General features: G+C 32.6%; 2 protein-coding genes across 7 annotated transcripts; one reads left to right on the forward strand and one right to left on the reverse strand.

Moving 5' to 3' along the window:
* Positions 1-27,364, reverse strand: LOC129001826 (uncharacterized). Of its 6 annotated transcripts, none has more exons than XM_054429269.1 (7): positions 22,234-22,444; positions 12,625-12,705; positions 8,243-8,410; positions 6,584-6,720; positions 5,473-5,564; positions 1,840-1,941; positions 1-582 (listed from the first exon to the last, which is right to left on the reverse strand). In XM_054429269.1, exons 3-7 carry the CDS (start codon positions 8,390-8,392, stop codon positions 425-427), a joined length of 639 nt encoding a protein of 212 aa, XP_054285244.1. In that variant the 5' UTR covers positions 8,393-8,410; positions 12,625-12,705; positions 22,234-22,444; the 3' UTR covers positions 1-424. The 6 variants fall into 6 exon arrangements, with proteins under 6 accessions (XP_054285244.1, XP_054285246.1, XP_054285247.1 ...); XM_054429271.1 differs by having other exon boundaries at positions 12,577-12,705; XM_054429272.1 differs by lacking the exon at positions 22,234-22,444 and adding an exon at positions 21,318-21,349.
* LOC129001827 (uncharacterized) lies at positions 2,440-4,589 on the forward strand. Its single transcript, XM_054429276.1, has 2 exons — positions 2,440-2,542; positions 4,183-4,589. The coding sequence occupies exons 1-2, from the start codon at positions 2,513-2,515 to the stop codon at positions 4,504-4,506; spliced, it is 354 nt and encodes a 117-aa protein (XP_054285251.1). The 5' UTR covers positions 2,440-2,512; the 3' UTR covers positions 4,507-4,589.

Genomic DNA, 27,364 nt, shown 5'->3' on the forward strand with positions numbered 1-27,364 from the left:
TACAAAAGACTGTTTAGTTTATTATGAAACATTTGTCTCGTCACAGCCAGGCTCTTGGAAGGTCATATAACAAAGAACATTCCTTGAAACAGTGTAAAATGAGCCTCATTATTTGTCATATCTAGTTTCTAAATGTTAGTTACACAACAATTCTGTTTGAATTAGTTAAGTGTTGTAAATTTACTGCCTATGATGAAATATTTTATTTTTATTTTAATACATCTTTTACAAATAAATGACAGAGTTTATTTTATATGATTCATTTATTTAAAATTTACATATAAAAATAAAATAATCCTATGCTTTTCAACTTTCAATAGAGACCTTGCAAAGTTTTGTTTTTAATGTCAACATTCAATATCATAGAATTGTCTTAATGAGTTTTATACATCTTAAGGTAATTGATTTATAACCCTTTGATCTCTCAGATGGCTTCTTTTTCACAATTTACTTGGTCCACTTTCTTGAATTCCTTGGGGTCTAATGATTTATAATTTCCTAAAACTCTACTAGTTTTCTGGTAGTACTCCTCCTCTTCTTCCGGTGTCAAATTCTTCTTTCGGCTCATTAACCAGCTGCAATCTAGACAAAATTAACCAAAACATATTGAAATGGTCTGTTTTTATGTAAACAAATCGGTGTTTATGTCAGACAAGCAAATGGTAAACTATATTATATGGCAGTTTGTGGCAGGTAAACAAAGTCTAGTAAGAGTAATATAAAGTAGGCACAAGTTACAATAAAACATGTATATCAATCATTTGATGACTCAAGTAATGAAATCTCAACACTATCTCCATACTGGTAATATACAAAAACACATTTTAAGGTAAATTACGAATATTTTGAGCAAATGCGGGTTGTGTCTAGTAATTTTACACTGCAAAACCACAGTACCGGTAAACCATGATACCACGATTATAAAACAAAATGATAAATTTGACTTTTTATGATACCAGACCCTCTCCGAGTTATCATACTTCATAATATATAAATGTGTTTTTACAAATATTTATTATTTACTATTGTAAGTGCAGCAAAACATACGTTAAACATCATCAATTATTCATTGATTTATCTTATTTTATTTTTTGAGAAACAATTCATATAGAATTCATCACGAAAGTAAAAGGTTTGAAAAACAAACGTGGGGTAAAAATTAGTAAACAAGTTCATTTCAGGGTTAAAAAATTCATTGGTGGCTTAGGAAGATACCCATCTATTTAACATACTAACATCTTAGCATACGTCCTAACTAACATGATTCTAACATAAGTTAATCTTAGGCTCTACAGAAGTTGGCTGACCTCCCAATCAGTAAGCCTTCGTTATGTTTCCTGGTAAGTGAGACAATGTCTAGGCCCACACCTCTCACCCATCAATTAGCCTCAATACTAACGGTAAACCACGATAACAATACCGGTACACCCTATACTGTGAAGTAGTAAAGCATAGTAGTTCGATACTACCAGGTTCCAATGTTTAATTCTCGTGTATAGTTTTCAGCTATATTCGATGTCTTACACATTTCTTAATCTTTTAAAAATGAGAACTGTATTTTGTTTCATCACTAATAATGTCTTAAGGGTGTAAAACAACGATACAATCCAGTATAGTTATTGAAGTTTAGCATTTATTTTTTTCACTAAAAATACGTTTCTGAACATTGTACGCTCAAGAAACAGTATCTTTATGTCATCATGCGAAGACTAGTTGCCATCCTTTATCGGTTTTCAAAATATAATACCACCTATGAGATGATATTGAGCACTGTATTACATTGTATGATAGATTGGTTCTATTGCTGTTTGGGTATAATTTTCCCAGAGTTTATCTTACCGTAATGAAGAATGCCGAAAATGCTTCCGCATCCATGCACCACCGAGTAGTTGATCCTGTCGGTGTCCAATACGGTGTAAGCACCCTCCACTTCTCCCCAGACTGGAAAGGAAGAAATAAATAATATTATAAAATATTTGTTTCATGAAGTAGCTTTATTGTACTTTCCAATGACAAAAAGTCTTAAAATTCGGTTTTAAAGAACGGCAGGAAAAGGGATGTAACATTGGAAACCTTTTCTTAAGTTTAAAGAAGATTGAACATATTCTTCACCACAACACGATGTTTTTAGCCGCTTTACAAACGTTAAATGGTGGCTGAAAGCTACGTATTTTTATCCACTCGACCTCTCCTCCAACTAAAAACATGATTTCGAGCCGGCAAAACTATATTTTCGGCCCTAGGTACGAAATATACTATTTCATTTTATATTTCTACTATGAAATCGAACCCAGCATTTTGAAAACTTGTTTGGCTACCTAAACTATTTGACAAGGATTTCGCTTGGTTTGAAAATTCTCTTCACTTAGTTAAAAGAATATTCGGAAATATTTTAAACAAGAGAGAATTCGATGAATTGTTGAACAGTGCATACCTACTGGTATTAATTGTCCATAATTACTCTAACTATATTGGTTTAGGCTGCCATTTCATTTGTACCTTTCACAATACCATGAAGTCCTCGTTTGCAATAGTTTTCTTGGTAAGTATAGTAATATAATCATGAAATTATAAAAATGTTTTTAAATAAATTTGTCGAAGGAATAAAGATTAACCAGCTTTTCAGCTTATTTTATTTGGAGAAGATGTTGAAAACACTTAAATTATTATATTTATTACATTATTTAGGTTTTTTAAGCATTTGACAATAATAAACGATTGTAAATGTTTGATGATTTTAATAGTTGTAAAGCCAGCAAGCACTATATAAATACGATGCCAAATGTATTAGTGGTATTAAAAAACAAGGTGTAAAACATAATGTCATTACATATTTGTGCAGTTTTTCTTTAAACTTAGTAAGAAATTCATGTATACTTGTACTATTTTCTGTCTAAATGCATAATTAATCCAACATACTTTATTTTGGGTTTCCATTTTAGTGTACATTTTATCTTGGCCCTAGTCAGAGTTCAATATTGTTTGTAAAAAATAAAAGGAAATGTTTTCATAATTTTTCCCGAAGATAACAGATTTTGTTTATTGAGAAACCCGTCAAAGATAAGCTGCCTAATAGCTGAGCTAGAAAATTTCTAAATTGAAAATCGAAATAACAACTTCTTTTACTAGCTATTCAGCACTATTAGCTAATATCTATTTAGCTATTAACTTTTACTTGCTATTCGTATCATTATATGGTTAGCTTGGATCAATGACTAAAGAAAGTCACCATAACGTTAAGCCACCAGCCCCAATATCGAATTGGAAATTCTTAAATAGATAAATTTGAGAGTACATTTCTCCCTCAAAAAACGAGGTTTTTTGGAGGGGTTTTCTTGCAGGGTCTCTCTTGCAAGGATTTTTCTTGCAGGGTTTTCTTGCAGGGGTTTTTAGCAGGGTTTTTCTTGCAGGGATTTTCTTGCAGGGTTTTTCTTACTAGTTGTCTTATTGCAGTTTTCATGTAATACTGAACTTTGTATCTCATGTTAGCTGGCATTTACGGTTCTTTTCTGACAAAGACCCTACGCTATCATTGACCTGGCTAGATATACAGCTCATTCCCTATTCAATAATCATTCTTCATTTAGTTTGGGTTGAAAGAACCCATATTTTTATCTTTATCAAAAATATTACAGTATATAAATATAGCAAAAGGGTGTTTAATGATTTAAATTTGGACCCAGCCGTCATCGCCCATTGGACCTGTATATACGTGCGAAACAATCACTATAATATTTATCTTGAATAATCTTTTTTATCAGTATTTGCATTTGAATGTCCCTTACACGACCTTCTTCGAAAATAATGATCAAATGCAACAGAGGAGTTTGTTTCCAAGCAGGTTGACTATTCTAGTCTTTACATCCCTAGATGCTAGGCTCTGCTCCAGGATTGTTTTTCACATCAATTCAGGCTAGTTTTTAAGGTTATAGCTTAGACAAAATCCATTTGTAATTGGTGGGATTCAAACCCGGAACCTCAAAGACTAAATTTTTGTACACTACCACTAGGACTAACTCACTCCCACTGATCATTAATTAAACCTGGCTAAATTAACAGATGTTACCAACAAATCTACACAAGGCGCATCGACTATTCTAAAAACATCCTTCACATTTATAAATCCTTGGACACTACCTATTTTCAACTGTGATACAATGTTACAACAGTTTTGTTTTTTAGGGGTTGGCTGCTATCGCCTCAGTCAGTGCATTGGAAAACGGACCTCGATGGAAGTTCCCCAAGTTCATCTGTTCTTTGACCTGGGGTTTGAACGTGTACAATCCCGTCCACTACGTCGTTCCACAGTTTCTCTTCAATTTTGGATGGAACAAAATCTATTGCCCTCTCTACCTCAAGCCGATGATGAGAAGGTGTGACAAAGTAGGTCTCTTCGTCGTCGATCAAGTGAAACACACTAAAACGTACACTTTGCAAATGAAAAAATCAGGAGACGAATCCACTAAACTAAGTTGTCTTGATAAAGCGCCCCCGCAGAAACCCTAGGATGGACCTCAGCATTGAGGATTCAGGATTGTAATATCTTCTTGATTGTTTCATAATGTCACTGGTAAATACCTTTAAAATGACCAGTTCAAATGTTTTACTACCTTTTCCCAATACACTACATACTATTCAGTCATAAGAATCGTTTTTCACAATTCATTACACACTATTTAAAATATAGTTATTATAAGGCTCAAAGAGGTTTAGATTTTTTAAAGTTAACAGCATGTAGTGTTGGTTATAAATCTATTGGGTAAATAGTATGGGCATGAGTTTCGATACATTTATTATTTTAGTAAGTATTGTTTGGATTCTAAATACTCTCTACTGTACAGCAAACGGCAACTGTTGTGAACGTCACAGTTTTATCACCATTTCTAAATAATTAATTGATCGTCAAAAAAGAAACACCTACTTAGAACGCCTAATTATGGTTGGTATCAATGACATTTTAATTACGGTACCATTCGCAGGAGTGCCAGATCGTAACCTTTAATAACACCTTAAAAGTAAAAATTGATTAAGTAGTACGATTGGAAAAGGGGTGTAACAGAGGAAGCCCGTATTGTATACATATTAAATACATACAATATTAAATAGTCAACGGTCTTCCTTAATCTAAATTATAGACTTCCACGGTCACGGCGGATTGACAAATCTAGGTCTTTGGGTGATGGTTGTAAGCGTCTTCGTTGTTGAAAGAGTAAAACTAGAGGCCACCGTTTCAGATGCGTAGCAGCTATCCATCTTCGGAGTTAACAACTATTTAACCACTAATGAGTTGAATAGTACTACCTACTGCAGTATTGAATTGAATACTTCGCCCCAAAGATGGATAACTGCTACACACCCGAAACGTTGGCCTCTAGTTTTTCTCAACAACGTGGTCATTACCCGTAGACCTAGATTTGACAACGGTCATCCCTGTCTAAACTTACAGTATCAGCATATTAAAGGTATACTTACTGGGAATTGTGAATTTCACTTTAAACTTGCCCTCATTTTTGGTTACGTTCGCTGGTGCTGCGTTGGCGTCTAATCTTTCCCACTTGTTGTTACTGCAAAACATAAGTGAAATTATTCAACTGATACATCAAACAGCACAGTGATCACCAATGGTTCGTGTGACGGCTAATATCACAGTGTTGGTCCTCAAAAATATCATAAGCAATTCATGCATGTCTTTTAGAGTAAAATTAGAACAAATAAGTGAGTGGTTCAAGTGTTCATATTTAAATGTTAACCGTTATGAGGGTTGACAATATGATTTACAGGACCTAAAATATTTTAGGAAGTGTTTTGCTCACCCAGTAATTTTTCCATAGGAATCTATGAGTTTTAGTGTTATTGGGAATATGCCTATTTTGTGAACAAGTCTCAACTTGGTGCAATAAAACTAAACCTTAAATAACTAGAACAATGCATGCTGATCGGCAATGAAGTAAAGAAAACAGGGATAACATCATATGAACTGGTTTTGTTGTTCAAAAGTGTCTCACGGTCGTTGTAACTGATTGGGGTACGTTAAAAAACACCCTGTATTTAAGGAATTTCCAAAAAAATGTCATGTTTTGACATTTTCCTGACACCTAGACGAATAGTCAGTGAACTAACAATAATAATCCTTATTAATTAATGAACTGTCTTTATCAGAATACATTAACTTAACAATATAAATATTTCCCAATTCCTTTTTTGTATCAAGAACTAGGTTACCTAAATTATCACACAGCCCTCTATTATAATGAGTGACACTGCGTATTTTTACGAGTTAACACATCAACGTTTACTTGAAATTCCAAAGAAACATTTTGGTTTAAATATTTATAACTATTTAAAATTTAAATGCAATGAATGTTATAAAACTAAACCTGCCATAAAAAGATATACAATCTAAGCAATCTATGATTTGTGGTTACAGTAGAAAATACAAGTTCTACGCACCTTATAGATAGCTATACCTTTAATGCACGCAAATCAAGGTTTTCCAAGAAACAACGATGCAAAAATAACATACAAGTCATATTTCCTACACAGAATTTAAAATCCATAATGTATAATGATATTCAATACTTACTCCTCGTTGAACTGGCCAGTCTGCACCAAAATGTTATTGTTCAGGGGGATGTATTTGTAGTTAGCAGCCATACATCTGCCCTTTCCTTGTAGTATTTCAGTATCGTAGCTGGATTGGACGTACCATTTACCAAGGAACTAACACATAAAAAAAATAAAAAAATAATTTGAATTGAAATTCCATCTTTTAAGTGGTAAATGTACTTTCTTAAATATCAACATTTATTAATAATTTTTCTTGTAAATTCTAGTTCAATAATGTAGGAACTACCAAATTTTAGTGGTTTATTTTAAGATAAAATTAACAATAACTAGAGTATGACAGTAAGAAAACACAATGCACGATAAAATCACTTGTCATTTAAAGACCAAACAGATTACTAACCCATTAAGAGGTGTTTAGGTACAAAACCCTAATGGAACTTCTTCTCCCATCTACTCTTAATAATAGCTAGATAGCTATTTTATGACTTCTGAAAATAGATGTTCCCATTTTTATACATTTGTTCCACTTTATCTCTCTCTATTAGCCTACTTATTTTGAGACAAAATATGTTTAAGTAATCTCAGGAGACTTTATTTTTCTTTAAAGCTCGCACATTATGAAATATATTTATTGTGATTTTAAATCGACGCTGAACAAAATAAATGTTATTAAAGTTTAGTAGTACAGATTTGTATTCGAGTGGAATAGCTTTTCATATCTTTTTATATTCATGGTTTATTGTTTTCCATAACTTCTCTACCCCACTGGTATTAGAGTAGTATTAGTAGGAAAGCCAGCCTTTAAATCTTCAGTTATTCAAGAAAATGTATGTATTACATGAAAACAAACTATATGAAACACCAGCTTATCACATCAATTTTGCTTTTTAACTGTTTTAACGGGTAGATAACGCTATTGATTTTTGGCTTCCATGGTAAATATTTCTTCTGCGTGAACCAGTTGTAGCTAAATCGTTATTCTATTATAACCTATTTAGTGTGACAACTCAAAGAGTTTGCTACTGGCAAAATATATTTCATTACTTCATTAACGACTCTTTGATAATTAATTGATATGATTATGCCACAAATACTACTAGAATAGGCCCAGTGCTGATCAAAACGTAAACAAATGATGTTACTCGTCAAAACGGAAAATTTATTTAACATTGCTTAAATGGAACTGTCTAAATCACATGTTAATGCTATTAGTATAGGATTTGGGCATGCAACATCATTTGTTTATGTTTATGATCCATACCGGTTCTGTTCAAGTATTCGTGGATTATGCTATGGTTTTAATTACGTTGATGGCACAGAGTTGTAATCTTACTTGAGTGAACTAGGTTAATTGAATATTAAGGTATTCAAAACTAAGCAGTTTTAACAGAAATTCCAATCTGTCAGTAGTGTTTAACAATTAGTATTCAACAATGATCATGTTCCTCTCATAATTGCCACAAACTTTGCCACAGATGGGAGTGGCATTGCTATTGTTCAATTTGGTCCATTAACTGCTTGCTCCATTGCTCCATTTCTTATACAACTTTTTGACAAATTCAACTATGGGTATTCACTATAGCTGTGAAAAGCATTGTTGGGATAAACCAACACTGAGCTCTTAAATCGCTTCGAATGGCGAATAAAGACGTTGTAGTCAATAATTGCAGCTTACCGAATCAATATCAGAAAGGAAGTTCTGCTGCGCTGCTAGGTCAGGACATCCTCCAAGTTTGGGCAGTTGGAAGGCAAAGGTAAGCATTTGTGTTGCTGAAGAAATAATCAGAAAGGTCAAAAACCTCAACGGATCCCATCGACTCAGCATTGTGTAACTCAGCAAATTCTGGAATCAATATAGGAAAATCTCAATGAAATATCCTAAACTAATGTATTTCAAATTTAGTACGTTTTTTATAACATTTTAAAATTTTTTGTAAACAATAAATAATGTTATGGCCATCTTAATATCTGTTGGGGTTGTTGTATGGCCACGACAAGTAATTGACAGGTGGTTAAAAGGAAACTCTTTATGGTCAAAACATTTTGACTCCCCTCTCTCTCTCCTAGAATTGAGTTCCTCTAAAAGCGAGATAAATAAATCAACAAAGTAAAACGGTTTCATATTACGTACACTAAAAGAACAGTTTAAACTTCCGGCCAACAGTAAAGGATGAAAATTTTCCAAAAAAAACCGTAATTTACGTTATGTATATTATTTTTACGCATACATGGAAAATAATAAGCCCAATTTATATAAGTGCAAATTAAATACGTATTTAGTATTGTTTACTATTAAATAAATTAAAACTTTACAGAACGGGACACATGTGATGTTTTGTGTTTGCTAGCTGCCTTGTTCATACCCATCCTTTACTACCCAAAAACTTAATCTATTGGGTTTAAAATCGGTTCTGATTTCTTTTGTTCCTGTTTTTTAAATGCTATGTTAACATCGGTTGTAGCCATAATTGTTCATTGAAAAACCAAATTTTTCTAGACGTTTTGGTAACTGAAAAACTATTGTTCGTATTTAAGTGTAAAATAATTTAGAAATTTAGAAGTTAAAAAAAACAGGTGACTTTACAGCAGCTACAAAACGTCAGTTACGTTTGGCTACATGTGTATGACACATAAAAGACTGTGTGTGTGTTTATGTGTGCAAGAAGTGCTTAACAATTTCTAAATTATAACCTTTATTCAAGTTTAAATTTCCCTTTGTAGGTTTCAACGTTACTGACAAGAAATGTATCAGGTGCCAGGGCTTAACTTGCACCACAAACCTCTAAAAGGGAATCTTTGCTTGTAGGTAGTAAGAGGAAAATCGATGAAAAGCAAAAACACTGACAAAATTACAGATTTCTAACAGATGAGAACGACAACAATGAAAACAATTCATGAATTGAACCTAAAAAATATGTAGTTACATTTTATAATTGCAGTAATTAGGGTGTTATTACTTCATTTTGAATAATAACATCGTAAAAGGAATAGTCAATGCAAGTCATGCTTGCGTGTCACTTCATATCCTCAACAGGAAAAGGTTATTTATGCTTTAGTGTAGTTTACTACTACCGTCACATTTTTACTATGCTTTACAAGAAGTACTTTTATATGTCAATTATCCACGTAAAGAAATAGGTTAGTAATAATATTCAATATAATTATATACCTTCTTCATTTAAACACACCGTTTAAATAAACTTAAATTTCTTCCTAAATTATTTTAGTCATATTTCTTTTCAAAAGAAAGCTATCAATAGTATATTTCATCACTAGGGCCTAAAATGAATCCCCTCATCCTACACTCATCTCTATTCCATTCATATTTGGCTTAAAATACTTACATTCGTATGGTCGTCATTTCAAAGTAAAGTATTAAAGTGATCCTAATAATACGAACAAAGTGAGTATTAATAGAAGATAAGATACATCAAAACACATGAATAGAAACAAAGCAATTAAGTACCTCTCTATGTTAAAGCATTGTTCGTTGCTCTTTATTGATACATATCAACCTAGTTTGCAATATCTAAGTAGGATGGAGACATCTTTGTTCGCTGCAAGACGCATCTAGGTTACTCAATATTGCAAACCAGTTTGAATGTAGTTTTAGTTATCTAAGTACCAATAATACTCAAACCTCAAACTCCATTGTTGCTGCATCAGACGTAATCTTTGAAATATTTTAAATTTATGTTATTCTGAATGTTTGAATACTGCAGGTTTATCTTTTGCATAACGGAAACAATACATTACTCAATACACAAAACACTTCAAGCTATGCAGTCGCAACTATCTTGGTTTTGTGAAACTATTTTGTTATTGTATGAAGTGTTATCTTAAGACAATTTATGTAGTTGTAGATAATGTTGTTTGAGTTTAGTTTTACGTTTATCGAGAGTACTATTTTACTCAAACTTCTTTTATCATTTTAATCTTCAAGTCATAAGTAAACTATTTATTCTTGTATAAAGTAAGATATTAGTATTCATGCTGCTTGATATATTTGTTTTATATGAGTTTTGTCTTCTGTATAAAATCAAGAATACGAAAAAAGCTGCGTTTGCTGCAAGTCCGAAATGAATTGAATGAGTATTTTAATTTTAAAATGTATGACTCAAGCCTACTTATAAGTTTATGCCATGGTATATTGTTTATTATAGTAGTCTTGCTTTCTGTTCATTGGGAAATTAATGACTTAATGCAAAAAACTAATAATTGGGATACGTCGGATCCTTAATCATAAATTTGTATTTGTTTTAGTCTTATTTCATACTATATATATTGCATAATATTCTTATCAGTATTACTGTTCTATGACTCTGGAAACTAATTTGAATTGCACTAGCAATGTCAGCAACCTATGGATGTATTCGTATTACATCCAAAGTTCCTGCACTGTATGTTTTATTTAGCATTTATAACTACAGTGTGTGGGATTTTTTTACGGATTCATTCATAAGTAATAAAAATCCCTTTTGGTAATTGCCTATTGAATTTTAAAGTATTTAATGCTGAAAACCCCGAATTACTGCTTTTATCCCCTTCATTAAAATACACCATCCTGACTAGGAGGTGATTATTGGTAATATAATATCGGAAAATATCAAGTAAATAAACTACATATTTTAAAATTAAGTTACCCTGCATTCCACAGTCCTCCATTATTATCAATGTGGACTTTGATTTGCTTTATTTTCTTAAACAATGAATCATTCTTTTGGGACTTTCCATGTTGGTAAGTTACCATGTGACTTGATTGAAAAACAATTTATTTCCTAGACCAATAGATTTTTTTAAAGCTGTCTTCAAATAAAAAAGAGATGAGTAAGTAGCTATTCGCAAACAAGAAGTCACCTGTAGCCTGCTTTGGTGTGAATATGTTAATCAATAAATTTCCATTTTTGAAGTTTATTGATAGGATGGTTTTAGTTTGGAAACTGCAGCTCCAGACACTCAGCAACAAAAATCTACCATTTCATGTTAAGGCTCAATAATAGGCTTATTAAAAGTGTAATAGTAGCCTATATTCATCACTAGGACCGAAAGTACCATTTTCCGATACGCGCTCAAGTTTTAGGTGTGATGCAAAGCCGAACGCAGGAAAACAAATTTAACGTGCAAGGCAAAGCTGAGTATGTTAGAGCTATTTTTACGTACGAGGCGAAGCCGAAGACGGGAATAATGGAGCAAGTGTCGGAAAATAGCTTTCGGTACGAGCTTTTCATCACGAAAAATCGTCACGCAAAAATACACATATACAGAATAAAATATTTCAGTAGAGTTAAAACAGTTTTAGACAACTCTTTATAATTGAAAATACTCTTCACAACGTACATATGGTTTCATAATTGTATATTTTGTAGATAAAATTATTAATAAATACTTCGTCGCTTACTTTAATTGACTTAGCATTTTGTAATTTGTACTAGTTACTAAAATCTCTGTATTCCTATTCTCATATTTAACGTGATTTATCTGGTGAAAGGTTATTAGTTACCACTGAAGCTGTTTTCATCAAATCATCAGTAGTTAGACACAACTTACTTTGAGCAATTTCATTCACACACTATGCTAAAAACACGACAAAACAAACTAATGCCTGTTTCTGTATACTGTAGATTTAGATTGTGCAACAATAAAAACAGCTTATTTAAATCATTAATACAAACCTAACAAATGAATAAATGGAGAATTAATTGAGAGTGAGAGAAAGTAAATGTAGACTGAGCGAAAATCAGCTGATCGTTTTTCCCTCGCTCTATTATAGAGTTTGGGAAACAACAACTTTCTTTTATATCAGCTGTTACAGAAAATAGTTACTTTTGATAAGGAGTGATGAAATATATATATATTCGACCGAAACGATTCGAAATACATTTAAAACTGTATGCCTGCAGATTTATCTATTTATATTTATTTGTCAAAATAGTTTTACTAAATTTCATATTTAAAACTACATATGATTGCCTAGACAAATAAGTGCCAAATTATCTTAACGTAATTTACCTTGAACTCCTAAAGCTATGGAAGTAATATTTTACTTGCAACACTCACTGTTCTTGGCGTTGAAGCTTACAGACTATTGAGCAATATTGTCGTAGAAACTGACTAACACTTGAACAAATATTCTCCTCCCTAGAAAAGAGTGAGAGACATGATAGATAACCCACGTATACAACACAGCTGATAAACTGCCTAAACAAAAACTAAGCATATTTGGTCTTGCGGTTGGTCAACATTATTATATCTAAATGTAAATAGGTTGGTTAGGGGGTTAATTAGTCCAAAATACTTCAGTCCTTATGGAAATCTTCCATCATTATCTTGTTAAATTGATGTTGGAATTTATGGAAACCCCTACGATTTTCATAATTTACCAATAAATTCGAGTTGAGTCCGTTTATGTAAGCCTCACAAATAAAGGTTATATGATCGTGCTAGTCACTTTTGATCACCGAAATGAGTGATTAGAGGTGTAACGTTAAACCCGTTGCATTCACTAATAAATCATTTTTATCGTCACGTCAAAATTAAAAATTGATTTCGAAGCTTCGAGTAGTGCAAGTTTTTTTTTGCCCCCTTAAAGTATTTATAAATTCCTTAATTGAATAGAACTCTAATTATTTTACTTATTTTTACTGTTTTTACAATACTTATTTTAGACTTAAGTTTTCCTGAAGCTCCGATCACTTTGAGGCTTTAAGAATTGTAGGTAAAAGCAATGTAAACAAACAGCTATACGACACAGTTGTTTCGTGATATTTATTATATAATGTTTTAGGATGTAGATGACGAACAACATATTTGTCAATCACTTAAATACAAAAAAGAATTATAGAAAAACGACTATACCATGGTATAACTGTGAGCTATAGCTAAGAGCAATATACTTAATATTTTTTACCAATTTAAATTAGGGAGCAAAAATTTTGAAGGAAATGGTGCATATTTAACAAAACATAAGAATATTTATGAACAAAATGTCCATTACAGTACTTCCTATTAATTGCAACAATTGTACCTGCACTATCCGGGTCTCTTAGGGTGTGCCCTAAAAAGTTAGTTCCATAAAAAAAATTGCTAAATTGATAGATTTCTCACATTTGTAGAGCCTTGTTGCGCACAAAATTGTCCATCAACTGTTTCAAAGCTTCTGAGACTGAGCTAGTTAAACAAATAAAAATAGTTTTTGTCAGTTGTAGTGATTATTAAAGTTCCAACGTTGTAAAGGGCAATTATTAATTGTTGTATAAATTACAGTATGTAGCTAATAATAACTAAAAATCACCAATATGTTTGATTAATTTTCTTACTTTTTCAGTCCATCATATTTAAAGAAGTGGATATAATCTAAAATATGGTATAAGATATAGGTTATAGTCACAGTATAAAATAAGGTTATCATCTCATTATCAAGTCAAAGCATGCCAGAGATTGGTTATCACCATACAATTTGTATGTAATCTATATGATAATCACCAATAACAATGTAAGGAGATATATCTACAAGCTCAATAGGGTTACGTTACATTGTGGCATTCCTGTTAGTCCTATGCTATAACTAGGACTAACTAGGTATAACTATTCTATTGTTGCTTACGACAGGATAATGGAACATGGTTCGATTCGTGCGATTAAAGATTGAATGGGTCAAAGGGGAATAATTATTTAGAATGAGTAAATTAGACAACAGTTTTTTGTAAGGTGTTTTGGTAGGTAATGAAATATTTGTTTCGTCATTCTTTAGAACAAGGGAAATTGTTTCCCTACTTTTGAGGCTACTAGATCTAGTCAAGTAAATACTTATAGTTAGTGATCTTATTTTTATATCTCAAAAGATATCAATAAACTTAATTTTACCCTCAAGAGCTTGATTTGGAGCAATCGAATAAATTATTAATCGTAATTTGTACTATAAATTTCATTACCACTTACATCACCTATTTTATTATATTCAGTTAAAGGCAAACAGCCTTTTAGTTGGATACTGATTCATGAACTGCTAACTTTTTATAAAAACTTTTACATCATGCAAAGTAACAGGTTTACAACATACACAAAACTCAAAAATACGTAAAAGGAAATCTGGTGACTTGACAGTGTGAATAAACATACTAAAGTTGCTTGACATATGTGACAAAGCATTTTGTAACGGTACATGTCAATCAACGCAGAATATGACGGTTAAAAAACTAATATACTAGGTTTACTAAACATATTTTTAACCTCAGCTAAAAAGATTTTGTTTACTCGTTTTCAACAGGTGATTCTGATTAAAGTAATTTATAATAAACTGAAACCCACAGTATTTCATTAAAATATATTTATACTATCCGTTTAGCATAACAACCTAATTATTTTTAAGAGTTTGATTACAATTATTGCTGTTAACCAGGAATATACAAGACAGATCCTTTTTTTAAATTATTATTCATGAAACATTAAGAGGTTCATTGACCATAATGAGAAATCATCTATATGGCAAACATCAAAATTAATCAGTCTTATAGCTGTATAATCCTTCGATATTTTATGTGTACTATTTTTCTGTGTCATTGGCAACCTTATTTTTTAAGGCAGAGGTATTTATTTTTATAAATAAATTCTTTTCTCTAAATTTCTGATTTATCAATGTATTGATGCTAACCAAAAAACTGATTAAGGAAAAACTTTATTTCTTTAACATCGTTGGATTAAATAGTGTTAAATTAATATTCTTACCAAAATCAAACGTAGTACTTTAGTATATAAAACATAATTAGTAATTTGGTATTTCTAGTTTATTTTTTCATTAAATGCCAAATTATTTCCGACCATAACATAAATAGGCACTAGTGTCAGCAAAATTAATTTATTTTAAATAACACAATTATTCAGTTACAGTTTCCACCAAAACAGATGTATAAAATCTACATCTATAAAATATTATACTGGTTATTATTTCCTAACTTTGGGATGATTACAGTTTTTCAGCTGTGGTAAATATATCTATAACCAAAGATATTTAATACAATAAATGCAAAATAAACTAACAACCTTAGTTGAGAAAGATGCTTTTAGGTTCATCACTTCCGTCTAAGTTTGTTGTTTTCACAACAATGAAGGAGGTCAGTCAAGTCAACAATGGTCTTATTGATCCCAAATACCAGCTACAATGGGTTAATGAAAACGGCCTTTGTTTTGGGTATCTTCTTATCAAGCTCAATCAAAATGGAAGGAGGAAAATGCTGTGGGCTAATTAATATTTGTCCCCTTGACCGACTTCGTTGAACCATGAGCAACCGACATAGTTGAACCTTGTAGCGATCCTCTTCGGCGGTACGGTGTTTCCTTGTGACATTGGTTGTTCAATATATGTATCTATATAATTTTTACGATTGGTATTAAGCATACATGCGTTTCTACAAAGAAAACTAATATTTTACGATTTTCATCAAAAGGAACGGTTTTATGGAAAATAAACTTTTTACGGGTCTGGTAATTAAAAAATACTACTGTCTATAAACTATGCTAGACCCACGGAAAGCGAAAGGTTCGAATCCCTTTAGGCTTAACAAGCGTTAAGAATGTATTTTGATCTAGTTGAAACTTATGTTACCATAATTGTAACTGGTTACGTTAAGTCCGTTCATTTGAATATACAAATAAATTAAACTTAAGCCAAATTGAATAATCAAAATTTGCCAATTCTTTCAGGATTTCTATCGTATTACATACATAATTTCTTAACAATATTTTTCAGTGGACAATTTAAATATACAACATGAAATAAACAACCAAATTTGAGGTACAGCTTACAAAGAAAACAGGCATCCCTCTAATTTCCAACCGCTTATTTAAAGGAGACAACGCTTTACTCAAAACATATTATATTTTTTCCTGTTATAACTTTGTGTCCTTAAACTAAACTAAACTAGAATTTAAAGAGTTTCTATTAGTTTTGACGTGAAAAATCAGGGTCAATTACAGTATTATGTCCTAACAATACCAGGTCGACACGTCACAAACTCAAGGTCGAACTTGTTAGCTCCTGAAGAAGGCTTTCCACAGTCTTGACCTTGACCATGTAATCTGTAGCTACTAGTGACGTAGAAGGCTCGTCCTTCTGGGAACAAGAGCATCATTTCTTCACGAGGAAACCAGATGTGAAATAGTTTAAATTAAATATAATCATGAGACGAACCCACTTGTTTGTTTACGAAATAATTTAGTTACAGCTCATTTTTTCTGGTTGTGTATTTTAGTTGGGGTTTCTAAAATTATTTTGAAACTCAAACCAATTTAAATTTTGCCAGCTTTAAAGTGTTTTCCATTTTGGAGCGCTTGATTTAAGACCCACTGGATTAGATGCATTAAAAAAAATTAAAGCCTTTTTTACACCACGGAAAAATTGTTTTTAATCATGTTTTGCCGTGTACATTATCTGCAATACTCTCTTTCATAAACTTTGATAGTAATTTATATTGATCATTGTGACCGCACCATAGTTTGCTAGTTTGTTTATTTTTACTTTTCGGTACGTAAACCATTCGTAATTTATTTAACCTGATAGTTAAATAAATTGGTAACAAGTATTCGTGTATAGTAGCAAAAAGAAGATTAGTGACATTTAGGGAGCAAGCTTTCAAATGTAAACAAATTTCACTATGTTAATTTACAACCTATTCAGTATCTCAGTAACTCATTCAGCCATTAATCTTGGAACTCCAAATTATCTAGCCAACAAGTTTGAATTTTTGCGTGAAAGAGGCGCAGGGAATACTCGCTCTGGCTCGTCCACGCTGCGTATTCCTCATCATATGACGACTATTTATAACAAATCTTTTGTAGTAATTGCATGCCGCCTTTGGAACTCTGTACCTTATCCCATTAAATCCTTAGAAAGTCGATCCCGACTGACGGTGGCGCTGAAAGAATATTACCTTAACCGGATGGCCGTGGCGTGGCGGGATGGCGTGCATTAGGCCTGGGTGCAGCAGTGGGTGTATGTGTGTGTGATTGTGTGTTAGGGAAATACATTTATGTAATGTTGTTACACCTATTTGTTTATTTCAATCATTATTATTTTATTTTGTTAATGTTTATCAGTATTGTTAGTTTTTTTGAGGTTAACTGTAAGAAAGGACCTTGAGGTCCTAATTTCGCCTCAATAAAGAAGGATTTTCATTTCATTTCATTCAGCTTGACGAATTCCGCATTATAATAAAACATTTATTTCATCACAAAAGACAAAGTTTGAGTGTGCAAACCCAACTCGTTTTTAAGTTAAATTTGATCTTTGTAAGATGAAATTGTATCTTTTGACGTGTAAGATAATTTTTATGAAAATATTTTTGTTGAAATATATAACTTAAACCATAAATTATATATTACGTCTCGTCCTATTTTACTTATTTTCATTTTCTCCCAATCAAATTTATGTTGATGAAAATCCCTCTCAATCCGAAGTTACTGACTGGTAAAAAAACCTAAATGAGTTCAAAGGTTGGTATAAACAAAAGTTCGTCTGACGTTCAGGAATTTATTCGGGCAATGAACATAAGTGGGCAGACATTCTCAGACAAGAGCCTGACCTAAATTAAAACTTCCAGACGGATTCTTGCTGTGATAATTTGTTCGCCGAGCCGACACAAGTCTCAGAGTAAAATATAAATTGAGTGTAATACTTTTAAATCATTTGCAAAAATTTTCTTTAATTTTTACGTTTCTAACATAGAGTTTGATTTGTGGTTAGGCTTATTACAAAGTATAGGATGGAATTAATTTATATGATGAAAAGGTCATGTTAAGAAGTTGTGTTTAGTAGATGTACAACTATCGTTGGTGTAAAAAGTTTGAATTTTTTTTCGAGTACAATATAGTTGTAAGTATTGCTGAGAATTGAAAGAAAACGTTAGAATAAGTTTTTACTTACATATTTGTGTTATAGTGTATTTCTGTAATGCTATAATATTTATTAAATTCACTAGAGTTTGTTTTGGTCGCAAAAACACATTTTAACTGCAAGCGTTACTTTATTCTACTATTGAAGCAAACACGTTTTGTAACCAAATAAAAATAACAACTAAAAACTGAAGACACAATTCAACAAAAAATAAACTTATTTTCCCTATAAACTAAATGAATCTTATAAAGGGGTCAGTAAAATCAATATTGTATAGTCAACAGCACAAAGCCTTGGAAAACCACCGAAGCAAGTTTCACCTTGAAACACTAAAAAACTTCAAACCACTAACTACTGAGATAAATAACTCTTCTGCAAGGACTTTCAGACTCGATTGAAATAATCCTTTTTTTTATTTTCCACCATGAAACACCTCTATTTTGTATACAAACCAATATGTTTATGTTTTGTATACAGTTACAAAAAAACAGAATTAATACATTTATCACTAAATTAGGCATAATAAAGTTGACAAGTAATGTTTTTTTATGCTTGTAACATGAAGTTTTTGTTAAAGCCATTTGAACGAGAAGCAGACAGTAGATCAGGAGAAAGCAGCGTTCCTAAATCGAGAAACCGTTTGTCTGTGTGTCTCCTTATCTCACGTTTTGTTTTTCTAACAGGAAAGGTTTACTGTTTGTTCTTCTTTCTATTTGCCAACGTGGGGAAATTCTGCGGGGTATTCCTATTTTAGTTTTTACAAAACTACAGGAGAAGTTCGGAAAAGATGTCTACGGTACGTTAAGTAGCTAGTATGCTAGTACGTTAAGTTAGTCATAGGTATTATATTTTGAATGATAAGTTATATTTTGAAAGTTACTCAAAACCCCTACATAATTTGAAGGACATTTTTATTGCTGAATTTGTTAGGTCAATAGCTCAAACACTATTCGGAGTACAAGTACACAACTTGTACAGAACATGTATACGCATGGAGATTAGAAAAGATAATGTATGGCTCAAAACTAAAAACAAATGACTTCGCCGGCATGACTGTGAAATAACACTCATAACATCTGTGTTATGGACGTTTTCGACAGTTCTATTTGTGTATAAATACAACAATGTTTACATTTTGTGCCAGTGACGACATTTATTTATGTTCAAATTTTATATTTTTATTTGCATTAAAAAGAAATATTAGAATGAAATTACGATGAAAGAAATGTGTAGGAAGTACTTAAAATACGTCTAATAACACTTGGAATATATTTTTACACTTATACTGTTGACTCAAAAGACGGTAATACAAAAATATATCGTAATTGGTGATTCAGTGGATAATGTAAAGTAAGTGGATATAAAATCTACACATGCATTCAAATTAAGTTATGTTGTTTGACATAGCTAAGTCGATTCACAGGTTTAAACTATACGGGTTTATATATTTAACATATGACTCTAATACTTAACATATGCAATTTTACCGTTGATAAAGTACAGCAGTAATACAAGTTGCCCTTAACAATCAGTCTAACATTTCACGTCAACAATGGACGATCAACAATTACAAATCCACACAACAATGACGGCTACTGAGAATGACAAACACCTGGCTGACGCTTGTGCTGACGTTGACCCACATATATCACGTGGTATATCAGACTCAGCATTTTGCTGATGCAAGACATTTATATCAGAGGTCAAATGCTGAAGCACTACAACAATGCGGAAGCTATGAATCAAATAGACAAACTACACGTTTGTACTTCAGGTATGATAGAGCAGTATTGGTGTGTTTGAGTTGGAGAAATAAATTTGTAATGTTTCTTGTGTATAAACATATAATTCGCTTAAACATATATACAGTTTTAAATATACAGAACGGAGTATGGACCTTGAGTTAAAAACGTTTTCAAGATGCTGCAATGGTCATTTTTTCTGTTGCCATCGAAATAACAGTTCACCTAGTAGGCTATTACCAAAGTGATGTTGAAGAAACCACTCCCCCCCTTTTAAAAATTTAACCCTTTAATAGGCCTATCATTTTCCTATCGTCACCACGAATCAAGAAGAAATCTCAAAATTGTTGACTTCAAAGCCCTAGTTAAGGTTGATTATTACGTAATCTATTTAAAAAGCGAAGGTTGGGTTTAAACTGGAAAAATATAGTCTATGCATTTTGCTATATAATTGTAGAAAATGTATAACCAAAGTAGGGATATTAACGGATTATGACTATCTATGTACACAACAGTCCTTTTGAAAATTACAATTACAGAAAAGTGCACATCAATTTCAATTAGTTTTGACGAGTTGAATCTGATTGATATGAAACTTGATTGGTCACCTAAACTATTGCTAAATTGTAAAACGGTTTAATATAAAGTGTCATTTGAAAAATTTTCCCATTTATTAATACTAGTCTAGATTTAAATATACACACAGAGCTATTATTTGATTGATACTCATTATTTTCGGTGAAGCGTTAGATTTATGACTAATGTATTTAACGTAATATGTTATCTTAGGATATAAAACATTGCAAGACATACTATCAGAATGACGTTTAAACTAAAAATAATATTTTACGGTTTTCTACTGCACACAAATTTAACTGTTCAATGATTTGACTTTAAAACATAACCTCAATCACGTTGAACATTACCAATCTGTTGTACTTTTCATAAGTTTTAAATAATACAGTAATTTATCTAAAGAAAATTTATCAAACCTTACTTGTGTCATATAATCTACTAATCATCCCTGCATTATCACTGAGCAGGAAATTCCGTAAAAATAAAAAACATGGTGTAGTACTAACCTAACCACAAAAATCATGAAGATACAATCGAAAACATACCTCTCACAGTCAACGTCGTAAGACATAAACTTAACTACAAGTCAGCTGTTCTCAAGACTCAGCTGTCTGACTAATGATTACAGCTGATTGTTGACTTGGCCTTGACTATAGTTGGTGTTTAATGCAGCTAAGGTTAACAACTGAAACCGAGTTCGTTAACTTGCGTGAATCGAGTTTTTCTTAGGAGAATAATGCAATGTATTTTTTCCGGCATTATTTTTTATTTTGATCATTAGTAGTTTTAAGTTTCTTATAATAGGAAAAAGTTTATTTTGTTTTACTACTTGAAATAAAAAACCTGAACACTATCGATCAATGAAAATAATAAATGGTATATAACTGAAAAAATAAATGTTTTGAGTCATCTTTCTGATGTTGTTTGGTAAAACCTTGCAATGAAATTTTACATGTTCTACAACCAACTCTTCTCAAACGCTTAATAATTTTGCTATGTAGGCCTGTGGAACATATGGAAATGGAGGTAATGTGGTGTTTATTCGTAAACCTTTACTTCATTTTTAATTGTTTGAAACATTGAAAAAATATTAAAAAGTTTACAGATATTCCGTAATTTACGTTGTTGAACATTATATTGTATTTACGTTATTGTGACAATATTACGTGTGCATTTAGTACAAGCTCCAGTAATTGATGTAGGCCTTATTCTTAAAATTATCAAAGTTCTTAAACAAACGTTACTATTAATTATTGTTCTTTTTTTCTGAAGCAGCAAATGACTAACAAGAGATGATACAAACGTACCTTACTCTATATTCATTCAAATGTACGTGAAATACATAGTTTATTTACCGACGAAACTTTAGAAGCATAACCTCTTTGCCTTCTTTTACAATAGTATTGACAAACTATTTAAGTTTCATAATAAAACCTACTAATGATGTAAAAAAAAACTTACCGTAATTATCTCAGGAAACGATTACCAAGTTGGAGCGTAGCAAATGGGATCAAACTGTAAAATTACTGATTAACACAAAAACCACACATATTTAAATTTAAATTATTGTTCAGTAAACGCACTAGAATGTAAGTTCCATTGAAATCCTGTTCCCACACCCAACAACACACTTCAAACCAAACCGGCTCCCTGCTCTACTCCCAGCTAACTGGGGGACTGACTATTAAAGTACATGAGTGTCCGGTCTACAACAGTAGTCCTGCATGCTACGTCACGTGACAGCATTGTCAGCTGTTCATTAGACCGTGTCCTGGATCCTGTATTGCTGTGTGTTCCACATTCAGGCAGCTAATGAGTCACTGGTCTACAACAGTAGTCCTGCATGCTACGTCACGTGACAGCATTGTCAGCTGTTCATTAGACCGTGTCCTGGATCCTGTATTGCTGTGTGTTCCACATTCAGGCAGCTAATGAGTCACTGGTCTACAACAGTAGTCCTGCATGCTACGTCACGTGACAGCATTGTCAGCTGTTCATTAGACCGTGTCCTGGATCCTGTATTGCTGTGTGTTCCACATTCAGGCAGCTAATGAGTCACTGGTCTACAACAGTAGTCCTGCATGCTACGTCACGTGACAGCATTGTCAGCTGATCATTAGACCGTGTCCTGGATCCTGTATTGCTGTGTGTTCCACATTCAGGTAGCTAAATGAGTCACTGGTCTACAACAGTAGTCCTGCATGCTACGTCACGTGACAGCATTGTCAGCTGTTCATTAGACCGTGTGCTGGATCCTGTATTGCTGTGTGTTCTACATTAAGGTAGCTAAATGAGTCACTGGTCTACAACAGTAGTCCTGCATGCTACGTCACGTGACAGCATTGTCAGCTGTTCATTAGACCGTGTCCTGGATCCTGTATTGCTGTGTGTTCTACATTCAGGCAGCTAAATGAGTCACTGGTCTACAACAGTAGTCCTGCATGCTACGTCACGTGACAGCATTGTCAGCTGTTCATTAGACCGTGTCCTGGATCCTGTATTGCTGTGTGTTCTACATTCAGGTAGCTAAATGAGTCACTGGTCTACAACAGTAGTCCTGCATGCTACGTCACGTGACAGCATTGTCAGCTGATCATTAGACCGTGTCCTGGATCCTGTATTGCTGTGTGTTCCACATTCAGGCAGCTAATGTGTCACTGGTCTACAACAGTAGTCCTGCATGCTACGTCACGTGACAGCATTGTCAGCTGTTCATTAGACCGTGTCCTGGATCCTGTATTGCTGTGTGTTCCACATTCAGGCAGCTAATGAGTCACTGGTCTACAACAGTAGTCCTGCATGCTACGTCACGTGACAGCATTGTCAGCTGTTCATTAGACTGTGTCCTGGATCCTGTATTGCTGTGTGTTCTACATTCAGGCAGCTAATGAGTCACTGGTCTACAACAGTAGTCCTGCATGCTACGTCACGTGATTGCATTGTCAGCTGTTCATTAGACCGTGTCCTGGATCCTGTATTGCTGTGTGTTCCACATTCAGGCAGCTAATGAGTCACTGGTCTACAACAGTAGTCCTGCATGCTACGTCACGTGACAGCATTGTCAGCTGTTCATTAGACCGTGTCCTGGATCCTGTATTGCTGTGTGTTCTACATTCAGGTAGCTAAATGAGTCACTGGTCTACAACAGTAGTCCTGCATGCTACGTCACGTGACAGCATTGTCAGCTGTTCATTAGACCGTGTCCTGGATCCTGTATTGCTGTGTGTTCCACATTCAGGTAGCTAAATGTGTCACTGGTATACAACAGAGGTCCTGCATTCTAATGTATAATAACACAATTAAACTCTACCAGAATAAATAAATGTATTATTAAAACACCTTGATAAGTTAACTGGTAATTTTTTTTTATTATACTCAAAACACCTATCGACCACACCTAATAACTATAATCTAAACTAACCTAACCTAAGGATAGTTAGGTTAGGTTAGGAAGATTTTGTTATTTAAACAGATTAAAATCTTACTTGACAGTCGATTTATCGGTTTGGTCGGTATAATACCAAAGTACCTAACTTATTTTTGCTTACTTTTTTTCCATTGCAACTACATGATACTAATATAAAAAAATATTACTAAACTTATGTGAGGTTTTAAGTAATTTCTTTCCAACTTAGCATTTTTCTCTCTTCTACATTGTACACACACACACGTTTCCTCCAGTGCAAAACTGAAGCAGACTGTAAACTTAAATTGCAATATCCTCAAGGATGCAGACAAACATCAAGTTATATATTACCAGAGCCATGTTATATACACAACCTACGAAGTGCTGAGTTCTCTACGTGTCGGTAAACATATTTGCCCCTGTTACGGCTGAGGGATCATACAGACGTTGCAATAACCCACTGGTTCACATGTAGTAATAGACTTGAATGCTTTAGTTTTGAGGTATTAAATCTGCTAACAAACATGTGTCTAATTGTGTTTATCTAATACAATGTATTTACATATTTTAAAACGTTTTTATTTGCTCCTTTTCTTGTCCGGTACAAATTTTGCAATCAATTTTAAACCAACTTCCCGATGAGCTTGAGGCTTGAAACTTGAAACATAGCTCACAAATGGATGACAATGCAATATTATATCATTTAATTTTCATATTTCCCTTGGGCTACGCCCCATGGGCTTAAAAATTCTTCGTGGTTACATTTTGAAAGAATGTAAATATATAAATTAATTTAAGTCAGCTGTAAATACTTAAATTTGACAGTTCAAAGAGCAGAGGTTAAGAGGTACAGGTTCTGCTCCCGAGATATTCTAAAAATATAAAACTAGTATTTCAAAGTAAAGATGAAACAACTGATTACAGATAATAAGGTTTGGGTTATGTAAACAGGCCATATAAAACAGATTTAACATATTTACACATTAAAGACTAAAAATAAAAAATAATTTTTAAATGTAAATAATTTTTAAAATGCCACATTTTTAAACGCACTAAAAAGCATAAAATAATTTGTAAATATGTTGAGAGAATAAATACTTGTAAGAATTAAAACGAAAAACGTGGGGCGCATGCAATAGATCATAATAGTTCAATAGGTGAAGTTAATTGTAAATTAGCATGCGTCCCACAATTTTCATTTTAAATCTTACAAGTATTTATTCTCTCAACATATTTATAAATTATTTTGTACTTTTTAGTGCGTTTAAAAACGTGGCATTTAAAAAAAAGTATTTTTATTTATAAATTATTTAAATTTCTAAAACTAACGGTTAGCGTTGTAGATTGTTTTTCTAATGTTTTAAAATGGTGCCCTCGAAGTTTGTAAGAACATAGAACCAGGTTTTAGGTTACTAATGTTATATATTATTATATTAAAAGGAAAGTCTAGAAAGTTCAGAAATACCTTATGATTCTCTTGTTTACATTTTTATTGTAAACAAAAAAACTGTCATGGCTACTTTAGTCCCATAAGCCTAATGTTAAATATTGAAAATTTTAAGTTCGTTTTAAATTGCATTAGCATTATCTAATTGAAATTTGTTTGTCTAAAAACCATCTCACTATTAGTTTAAGTAATTTTGTTAAGTTTGGCTGAAATGCGTTCAGCCGTTATTGAGTGATGTTTCTCTATTTGTTGCATTGAAGTTGATCCCAAAGCCTTCAGCCCCTTTTTAACCATACGTAATTACGGATATGATTCCTAGAGGAAGAATTACGTTATTCCCGTGTTCAATGTATCGGCAGTTGGACTTTAAATGGTTAAGACATATCAATATTTAAGTTGTATCGTATCCGACTATAGTTCCATAAATACATCACTTTTTAGGAGAAAGATTTAATGTAAAAGTATGGAAAAGTCTGTAAACACAAAAAACCCAATCAAGTATATGCATCAAAAATATAGTTGTCTGAGCATTATTTAACAAGCCAACTTCAACTGTATTTAGTTTTTCTCTATGTCTAAACTCTTTTCAAAGTGTTGTATTAGTGAGTAAACAAAAATCATACTAGTATGCCTATAGGTACTACGGAATTAGAACACATCTGTATAAAAAAACTGCATTAACATGTATCCCTGAACTTTATTCTTTTTTAGAATAATACATGTTTTGTTTTGATGTTTTGGTACTTTTCATGGTTATAGCCTGGAATAGTGTTCCACATTAAGGATGACCTAGAGTGGGTCACGGATTAAATCGATTCTTGATTGACGGGATTTGAACCCGGTATCTATGGGACCGAAGGCTCCCGCTCAACCGCACTAGGCTAGCTCCATCCCATCAATGTTATAATATTAAATTATTATATTACTATACAAATTAATTAAGACTCTCAATAAAAATTTTTACTGATTTCTAAAAAAATTAATTCTTTACTTGTTTATTTTTGGACACATCGTGTATTTCAGTGACCATTCAAAACTGTTGTATATTTACTTTGAATCTACCACAGTATTAAAAGACTTGCAAGAAAATCACGCTACAGATTTGGGGAACCCCTGTATCTCTAAATGCGAAATAGAAGAATTCCGACGCTTTCAAAACACACAATAGACCCTGTTTTGAAATAATCCGAGATTTCCTTCCATTACTTATGATTAGTCAGCACTTTTATAGCTCTCTCCTATATACATCCCACGATACTAAATATGTGTACAACTATTGCTTATTAACTTAAAGATGTTGAGATACTCAGCACTTAAATCAGTGGAAAATAACCGGTGGTATCATCATTATAAATAAAATGTATTGTGAGCAACCTGGTTCAATTTCAGATCGCAAGGGTTCGTACCTGAGGTCCCGGATTCTAATCTCACAAATGATTAATACTTTTTAGCTAAGTAATAACTCCGCGATCCTGTGACCCTAGCATATGCGAAAACAATTACAATATGTTCACTTGTTTTAAATTTACACTTAAAATGCATGATTACTATAATATTTACACTTACCAAGTTATCAATGATATTCCAACTGGTTAAGATAAAGTTAGCACCATACACAATTCACTGTAATCACAAATAAATGGCACTTATTTTCCTACATTTTAAATTCAAAAAACCTTTTTAGAAATACTAAAACAATAGATAACCTCCTTGATAAACGTTTCGGGCACACACTTGCT

This window comes from Macrosteles quadrilineatus, unplaced genomic scaffold (genome assembly GCF_028750875.1).
Source record: "Macrosteles quadrilineatus isolate MER2022 unplaced genomic scaffold, UCM_ALF_1.0 Scaffold_8__2_contigs__length_117827958, whole genome shotgun sequence".
Taxonomy (NCBI): domain Eukaryota; kingdom Metazoa; phylum Arthropoda; class Insecta; order Hemiptera; family Cicadellidae; genus Macrosteles; species Macrosteles quadrilineatus.

Bases quoted from the DNA above. Each gene is read 5' to 3' on its own strand.
- LOC129001827 (XM_054429276.1), top strand. From the start codon at position 2,513: ATGAAGTCCTCGTTTGCAATAGTTTTCTTG. The intron at 2,543-4,182 runs GTAAGTATAGTA...TTTGTTTTTTAG, and splicing joins CGTTTGCAATAGTTTTCTTG to GGGTTGGCTGCTATCGCCTC.
- LOC129001826 (XM_054429274.1), bottom strand. From the start codon at position 8,392: ATGCTGAGTCGATGGGATCCGTTGAGGTTTTTGACCTTTCTGATTATT. The intron at 5,565-6,583 runs GTAAGTATTGAA...TATGTTTTGCAG, and splicing joins ACTGGCCAGTTCAACGAGGA to TAACAACAAGTGGGAAAGAT. The intron at 583-1,839 runs GTAAGATAAACT...AATTTTGTCTAG, and splicing joins TTTCGGCATTCTTCATTACG to ATTGCAGCTGGTTAATGAGC.